At 35.0% G+C, this 9,169-nt stretch overlaps 2 protein-coding genes across 2 annotated transcripts; one reads left to right on the top strand and one right to left on the bottom strand.

The window, feature by feature from the left end:
- The first annotated feature begins 509 nt into the window (after positions 1 to 509).
- On the top strand, positions 510 to 5,210 carry LOC110736419. The gene is made up of 4 exons (XM_021916640.1): positions 510 to 2,359; positions 3,119 to 3,735; positions 3,958 to 4,476; positions 4,724 to 5,210. Exons 1-4 carry the CDS (start codon positions 2,122 to 2,124, stop codon positions 4,871 to 4,873), a joined length of 1,524 nt encoding a protein of 507 aa, XP_021772332.1. The 5' UTR covers positions 510 to 2,121; the 3' UTR covers positions 4,874 to 5,210.
- A 341-nt stretch (positions 5,211 to 5,551) lies between these two features.
- LOC110736410 (U-box domain-containing protein 17-like) lies at positions 5,552 to 8,658 on the bottom strand. Its single transcript, XM_021916631.1, has one exon. The coding sequence runs from the start codon at positions 7,928 to 7,930 to the stop codon at positions 5,777 to 5,779; it is 2,154 nt and encodes a 717-aa protein (XP_021772323.1). The 5' UTR covers positions 7,931 to 8,658; the 3' UTR covers positions 5,552 to 5,776.
- Positions 8,659 to 9,169: the final 511 nt, after the last annotated feature.

Below are 9,169 nucleotides of genomic sequence, written 5' to 3'. Positions count from 1 at the left end.
CCCAAATTGAGTGAATTTTTTTTGGCTCACCTCTAATTAAATCTCTTATTATCATATTTATAGACTTTTTTATGCTCAAAAGTAATTCACATCATTATAGTTTTTTGTCTTTTTAAATTCAATGAATATATATAGTTATACTTATTTAGTTTCGGTAAAATTACACTCGTTGACACTCACTTTATAGTATGTTGTAAATATTGACAAAAACTTGTATCACTCGTTGCATTGACACTAACTTGTATTAATTTTAATAATTTTTATTGCGGAGTATTACGAAACAAAATATAATAGGCCCCATTCACTTCACCTTATTCTTGCCGAACTGAAATTATTTTTACTGAATTGAAATTATTTTTGCTGAACTTAAATTATTTTTACTGAACTGAAATTAATTTTACTGAACTGAAATTATTTTTGCTAAACTGAAATTATTTTTGCTAAACTGAAATTATTTTTACTGATTTTCTATTATATTTCTTCAATAAAGATACTGAATTTTACTGACTGAACTTATTGTTACTAAACTGTACTTATTTTTACGGAACTGGAATTATTTTTACTTAATATTATTTATTTAAGGTGAAGTGAAATGGGCCTTAGTCAAATTTGTATATTGAAGATTGTATAAAACGAAAATGGGATATTTTTTTAGGAAAAGAGGGAATAAAAGTTCGTAGTAGTATAATTGTAAGAGATTTATTTTGGATTAAGTATAGATACTGGAAGTAGTATTTCATAAATTTCTTTCTTTTTTAAAATTTTTTTTTTTATTTTTTTATTTTTATATAGAAGAAAGGTATTTGCAAAGCAACACATCTTAACTGGCGACTTGGCGTGACACATAAATATTAAGATACTACAAAAGTACCAATGCCTAAATGACTTTACATAATGGAGTTAATGACAATTGGGGTTGTTATTGATACAGCAATGATTCAATGGGATTGCTAATTATGCTTAATGTTTTAATGGAGTTGTTCATAATGTCGCAAGCTCATACTCCGTATACAAGTATATCACATCTAACAAATGAGCATACGACGTGTAAATTACAAATTGCTTTTTGAGATTTTTGTTTTTTTTTTTTTTTTTTTTTTTTTGGGCATATGAAGAGCTACAAAACTACAAAAGGCCTACGTAAAATTATAAATTCAATCTAAAAGCCAAAGGTATGGTGATATGTGAAGAAAAAAATATAATTGTGTGAAGAACTGAAGACTGTGAACCACCATTATCATCAGAATGTTCATTTTTCTTATAAATTCATTCACATTACCATTGCTTACTATCGCTCACCAGACCGACCATTAGAACCGATAATAGTCACTATCTCTACATCCTAGTTGATATATAATTATATACAATTACCTAAAGCAACGTATGTAGTAGATTTTCAATCAGGCAAGTTAGTTTGTTTTTCCGTATGACATAAACCTTAGAGGTAACTTAATACGCAATAATGGGAGAGTTTGTTAAGACTAGCTTATAAAAGTACATACGAAATGATCTGTTTTTCTCCATACATAACTCCTTCCTTCTTCCTTTTGCTTTATCCCTTTCTTTTCTATCAATCCTGCTAAGTTAGAGCATTTCATTCAGTATACCATCCCTCAATACTCTTTACCAGCTAAGTTAACTGACATTCGCGTTTTAATTTCTTTCATGAATACAAATGTAAATGTTGTAGTCAAAATATACCATCAACATAACACTAAAAGTAGGTACAGTTTAGCATACTTGCAATTGCACCATTCATATATATGTAGCTAGTATTATACCCCACATTAATGTTTATACCATAGGCAAGATTCTTAATCAATTTGGTCAAATTAAATTTTCTTCCTCTGCAATTTTTTAATAAATTGTTAGCTAAATTCTTCCAAGATGTTAGGAGTTCTTATAGTGATATCCAGCTAATTAATTCTATAATTAGCATGTTGATTGTGTAATTAATACCCCTAGCAGATAGCTAGGATAGTATCATTTCATCATTTCATGCGTGTAAAATATTAGAAATTAAGACCAAATAAAAAGTTAGCTTACAATTTAGATTTTTTTATAGGTCTATATACCATAATATAGATTTTTTTTTTTATTTTTGCATTTTACATAGCAAAAATGGGAAAATGTTTCATAGATGGTTTCTTACTCTTCATTGTAATGGTTTTGGGATGTTGTAAGGGAAGCTTTTCTCAGAAAGATGGAACAAATACGTACGAATCAGCCGTAGGCGATCCAGGGATGCGACGAGATGGGTTAAGGGTGGCCATTGAATCATGGAACCAGTGCAATGAAGTTGGTGAAGAAACTCCAAACTTTGGGAGTCCAAGAGCTGCTGATTGTTTTGAACTTATTGGTAAGTCTAATATCTTAGCTTCTAGTGTTTCATTTCTATTTCTTTTGTTTCAAAATTACATTAACTTATTTTGAAGCAAGACCATCAATGAAATTGTTACGCAATTACATAAGTACTCACAAGCGCGTTTAACATAAGTACTCACAAGCGAGTTATTAGATTAATGTCACTCGTGTGTAGGACTATATGTCTTATGATAATAAAAATGTGAAGTCTTTGATATTGTAGGATTACATATAAATTTATAAAATGCATAAGAATAAAAATTCTATGGTAATCGTCCTTAAAGTGACTATCATTATACTAATTTTTTATTGACAGATTTTTTATTTATTTTTTTTCATCAAAATATTTATAAATGTTTTTTCTTATTTATAAAATTTATTTTTTATTTTTTTTATATTTTCTAATTAATTTATGAATTATTTTTTAATTTCACTAATAATAAAAACTAAATTTTGTAAATTAATTATGAAAATTATTAAAAAAAATATTAAAAATTATTTCAAAATTAATAAATGAATTTTAAAAATTACAAAAATAATTTATAATTAATTTTGATATTAAAAAATAAATTAAAATCAGCCAATATAAATTTAATATAATGGTAGTCATTTTAGAATCATCCGTGTAAGAAAGATGAATTTTTTTTTTTTTTCTTGAGTTAATGTGTTTTTTGTTACACTTTTATCAGCAAGCTATGTATATATATGGTTCTCAAATTTTCTGTAAATTAATGCTGTCAGTTTATTACTACAGAAGATGCAGGGAAGAAAGATTGTTACTCAATACAACACAAAGTCACTGAGCAGGACAACGTATTAGGAGTAGGGAATCCGATCCCAGGAGGAAAGTCGAAATTCTTCAACAATGTAGACCTGTATGCAGCAGAAAAAGAAGTGTATTTAGGCACAAAATGTAAAGTGGAAGACAAGCCAAACCCATGGCACTTCTGGATGATCATGTTGAAAAATGGGAACTTGGATACTTACGCCGCCATATGCCCTAAGGATGGCGTAAAAGTTGGCCCTTATGGACCTGATACTCGGTTTGATTGTTTTGGAAAAGGGTGTATGAGCCACCCTACAATGTATCATAACTACACAACATTAGTAGGAACTACCCTAAGAGGGCGATTTTTCGGGACGTGGGATGTGGATATTGATTCGAGCAAGATAGGAAGCATTGATCAAGCAAAGAATATTTCTTTCTACTCTGTTACCTGGGAAAAAGAAATTGGGAAAGGGAGTTGGGTTTTTCGACATGTTCTTAAGACCTCGACGAGGTATCCTTGGTTGATGCTTTACTTGAGATCAGATGCTATCCAAGGGTTTTCAGGTGGTTACCATTATGATACTAGAGGAATGATAAAAACTGTAAGTTGTCCTACATCTTTTCTTACTCTTCCTTGCTTTACTTTTACCACCTTGATGACTGATAGGACTTGCAGTTACAGAATTAGCTCTTTTCGTGTACAACAGAGTACAAAATTTCATTGTTACTTGCAATTGCAAATTTTCAGTAATTAACTGTGTGTTCTAAGGCCAAATTGATGTCAATGCAAAGCACTAACAATGACTAAATCTTGAATTGTACAGAAATATCTAGAATCTCCAAACTTCAAAGTAAGATTCACGTTGAATGTAACTAAAGGAGGGGGTTCAGAGACCCAATTCTACCTAATGGATATGGGAAGCTGTTGGAAGAACAATGGGCAGCCGTGTGATGGAGACGTTACATCAGATGTCACGCGATACAGTGAGATGATCATCAACCCTGAGACAGAGTCGTGGTGCAAGCCTGATAGGCTGGAGCTTTGCCCACCCTATCACACCTTCCCTAATGGTACCCGTGTTCATCGTAATGACACTAAAAACTACCCTTATGACGCTTACCACATGTACTGTTCTCCAGGGAATGGGAAACATTTAGAAGAGCCTAATAGCAAGTGTGATCCTTTTAGTAACCCACAACCTCAAGAAATATTGCAGATTTTGCCTAATCCTGTGTGGGGTGAATATGGTTATCCTACAAAGAAAGGGGAAGGTTGGATTGGTAACCCCAAGAGTTGGCTGCTTGATGTGGGGAGAATGTCACAAAATTTATACTTTTACCAGGTATGTTGTTTATTTTTCATTTTCCTTCCAAAAATAAACTTTACATATTTGTATACAAAAGTTTTTAACTGTACTCGAAGAAATGACTGGTATTACCTCTCAGCTAATAGCTAGTTAGCAGTAACTACACCCAGACGACATGTTCTGTCTTGCACGCTGCAGGTGTACCTTTAGGCACATCATGGGCGAGTGTACAGACTTAAAAGAGTGTTTTCACGAAAGTTAATTATGTTGAAATTATGTGCAGGATCCAGGAACACAACCAATCAAGCGGCGATGGACTTCCATAGATTTGGGAGTGGAAGTATACAGAGACCCTGATCAAGTTGCAGAATGGACTGTGAGTGACTTTGACATCCTAGTACCAAGTGGCAGTTCTTCAAATCTAAATGACTAAGAAGTCTACGGTTTAGCTGAGACGAGGGATTGGGATTACAGATACATTACTCTGTATAAAACAATAATCTTATATCGGGGCACATTGGCTTCAAAGGGGTTCTTCTATGGATATTCTGGAAGTAAGGGGACGTTTTTTGGGATATCTGAAGGCGATAATTGAAAACTCTGATAACTGTTATGTATTTGTATTTTCTCGTCACAGACAAAGTAGATCCGTGATTTTGGTAATTGTACCATTCTAACTTGCAAGAGGTGCTGTATGACGGAATACACAACAGAAAATAGTTTATAACAATAATTGTCGTTCCGGAATTCCTGGGGATGTGACTTTGAGAACAATGCAATGATACTTCAATTTATTTCCCTTTACGACAGTTAGTATTCAACCAAAAGACCTGATGAATAGGCCTTCCTTTAATTACTATCCCTTTCGAAAATGTCATTTCAGACTTCAGGTCCATACACCAAATGACCCAACAAATAGGTCATTAATGGAATCACAAATAGCTGAATCAAATATATATAATCGTCAACATCGAAAAAAATTGATGGATGCAATAAGAGATACGTTAGTAGAAGTAAATCACAAGTTAATCACACTTGTTACAGATGTAACAGGAAAAAGAATTATCTTTTGTAAGATTGTAAGACGGTGACGTTAGAACAAATTTGTACATATAAAAGGAAGTTTCAACTATTAGCTAGTACTAGATAATCTAAAACAACGTATACGGATGATAAATGTTATGTTATGAGATCACACACAAAGTAGGTGTAGTATTGCTAAATTTCATTACTATTGCCTCATATTTGAATGAAAGAATGTTTCGAGTTTCCAACCAAAATTTGGACATACAAAGATATACATTTACAAACTTAAAACAAGGGGTGCAGTGAGCATTTACCCTTGCACAACAGGTACTGATATTGACATGGGTACAGATACATCACCAACGAAGCTTGTATCTCTATTCGTGGTCGAGTTCCCAGCTATCGGATATCCAACTCCAACACCACCAGAATGCAAAGCTGCATTCTCTCTCCTCTGGAAAACCCTGGCAAGGGAGGCTGCCTTCCTCCTTGCCCGTTTTGTCCCGGTAAACAATAAAGTTTGAAGCAAACCTGCCAATGTTGGTGCCTTGAGCACCTTTTCGGTGGCAACAGCACCACCACTCCGACAAAGCTCCAGCAATGCAGCAACTGCATTCTCCTTTCCCCGTGGGGTTCCACACCTCATCAACCCAAGCAAACCAGCCACCGCCTTTTCCTCTCTGCCAACAGCCTCAGCCCCAGCAGGATGCCTCACTATCAAGGCCAATGCCCCTGCTGCCTCCTCTGACACCCCCTCAACCCCTATAGCTCCCACAACTGCTGACACTGCCCCTGCTTCTATCATCCTTACGCAATTCTCAGTATGCGTGGAAAGATTAAACAGAGCAGTCACAGCATCTTTCTTGCCTCGGGGAGTCCCGTCCCTTAATAGATAAGCAAGAGCTTCAACAGCCCCACTTTCATCAGCAATTCTCTTCTTATAGTTATGAACTGCTGATAGGCTAAACAAGGTAGCAGCAGCATTTTCCCTCGCCTCCGTAGTCTGCCCAAACCTTAAAACATCAACAATGGAATTCAAACACCCTTCTTCGTCCATGATCCTGCCCTTATTCTTGTCATGGATTGATAGATTAAGCATTGCGGTGACAGAATTCTCTTGAGCAATTGCATTAGCAGATAGCAATAGCCGTTTGAGATGAGGAACAGCACCAGCTTCTGCAATAAAAGCACGGTTCTCCTTCCCTGTTTTTGACAACAACCGGATCTCACGGGCAGCAATGGTTTGTGCATCCTCTGACCCAGAAGCAAGTTGTTGGATAAGGAGATACGCTGTAGCCTGGTTTGCTGTAACTGCAGCCTTTGATGATGAAGCTGCAGCAAGCTCTGAAGAGAATTCTGCACCTTCTGGTTGCTCATAAGGAATTCCATGAGCTACAGACCATTGGGTAATCAGATTCCTAAGAGCTCTATTGGGAATCAGCCGTTTATTGGCAAGCATTTGACCTGTCTTCGGACAAGTGTAATGTCCTTCATCCAACCATCTTGATATTGAAGACCGATCATAGGTCTGCCCGGTGGACACAATCACCGGATCTTGCATCAAATCCAACGATATGGGGCAACAAAAATCCTTTGGAATTGTAAGGAAAGTATCCGCGATTTCCTGAGTCATCATTCCCTTCCTCAGTTTTTTGTGTCTCTCAGCTCCCACCTCCATCTCCTCCTCAAACCCAAATAATAAGAACCTGCAATAACGAGTGAGTGCTACAAACCCATTGAGCACTGCAGCCGTGGGTTCCACATCTCCCTCGTGGTTAACAATCTGCTCCTCTAAGAACTCAATTTCAGCTCTGCAACTCTTGGGATCGCGAATCCCCAACTTGTCCACGAAGAAAAACCAAAGCTCATTCGAATCAGGAATCTGCCCCTTCTCAATTTCGTACAAGAAAGAATATAGCCGATGCCTCAACATCTCATCATTCTTATCCATAAAGCACTTAGCTCTCCTCAACTGCCTTTGCAACAACTCAACCTGCTCCCTAACATCCTCACTCAAACTAAGCTCTTTGATCGGGAGAACATCCAAAAGGGTCGACATCTCTTGATTAAGATCATGAAAATGCCCCGAAATCGATTGGTTTTGCAGGAGCATCCACAATTTACTAGACTGTGAACAATAATCCAACAATATTTTACACCTATAGAACAGCAAGTAAAGCTCTTTAAAGCACATAATCGCTGTGTACGAAAACCTCGAAAACGACCGGAAATCCTTCAAAAAATCCAAAACAACAACAAACACCTCAAGCTTCCTAACCAAAGAATTAAAATTCTGCCTCTGAAATGGCAACTTTTTCCCAGAATGCAAATCAACCAATTCATTAGCAACAGATAACACCGTTCTGATAATTCCTCCGTCAGTCAAGTCCACCGGAGCAAGAAACGCCTCCAATGGAGGCGACCTCCGTCGTCGCAGCGACGAAAATGCAGCTGAAGTTGCCATTTTTAACCCAAAATTTAGGGTTTCAAAGATTACCCAGCTCTAAAATATACCCAAATCAAAAAAATCAAATTTCCCTTAATCTCAGCAAAATGAGCAAAACCCTAAAAACCCAGAAGAAAAAAAATTTCCAAAAAAATTACAGAAACTTTATCAATCAAACAAAAAAAAAAATACCCAAATCAAAATAACTCCCAAATTTCCCCAAATCTGACCCAAAGAGCAAACCCCAAAAAACCCAGATCAAAATAACTCCCAAAAAATTACAACAACTTTATCAATCAATCAATCTAAAAATTCTGTTAAAATACAGAACAAAAGAAACATACCCTGTCCAAATAAATTTTGGTTGATGATGTTTGTTGGGTAGTTATGATGTATGAAGCTTCAACAGTTAGAATAAAAAATGAACCATCTTCCTTTTAATACAAGAGATTTACAGGTGGGAAAATTAGAAAACTCAAGTTGCTAATTACGCGTCAAAGCAAAGAAAATTATAGGAAGTTTAACATTTCTTCCAAAGTTTTTTTGTGTGGTTTAAGATTTTAGTGGGGGAAAGAAGAAGAGTTTCTTCAACGCTTCCTTTATTTTTTCCTACTTTTCTTATCTTTCTTTGTGTGTGAGTAAGAATTTTGGTGCAGGCTTTTTGAGTGTGACTTTTGTTGGGTTTTTCTAAAAAAAATTTCTTTAAATTAAACAAGTGTTGACGAAACTCTAAAAGATGGAGAGAGAAAATGCTTCGTACGGAGTACCGAGTATATTATACTTTACTGTTTTTTGCCATAATTAAATTTTATGCAACTCAACGCATGACTTAATTACTCATTTGAGTCATTTCATCGTATTACATTAATATCTTTTAGTATCAATATTTCTTGAGGTTGTGGGTTACTAAAAGGATTTTTCTTACACTTTCAATTTGCTTACAACTTTCATAAAAAAGAGAAGAATCATGAGTATGGAGTAAGAGAATTTAAGTTTTCTTTATTTAAAAAAAAAAAAAAAAAAGAGAGAAAGATTGATATGAGTTAAACAAAATTTTACATTTAAACAATTTTTTTTTATACTAATAGTGCATAGGGTAGAAACTTGATCATTGTAATAAATAAAGAATGATAAAATTACCCTTGAGTATAAATTTATAAAATTAATATGCACTACAAATGAAAATTTTAGAGAAAAGACATTGGCTTTGTTCGGCAAATGACTGTTGGCGGTTAACGGTTGGCAGTTGGCTGGTTC

Source organism: Chenopodium quinoa, unplaced genomic scaffold (assembly GCF_001683475.1).
Source record: "Chenopodium quinoa cultivar QQ74 unplaced genomic scaffold, ASM168347v1, whole genome shotgun sequence".
Taxonomy (NCBI): domain Eukaryota; kingdom Viridiplantae; phylum Streptophyta; class Magnoliopsida; order Caryophyllales; family Amaranthaceae; genus Chenopodium; species Chenopodium quinoa.
Note: the sequence above shows the minus strand (reverse complement) of the source record. Positions and strands in the feature narration are given on the sequence as shown.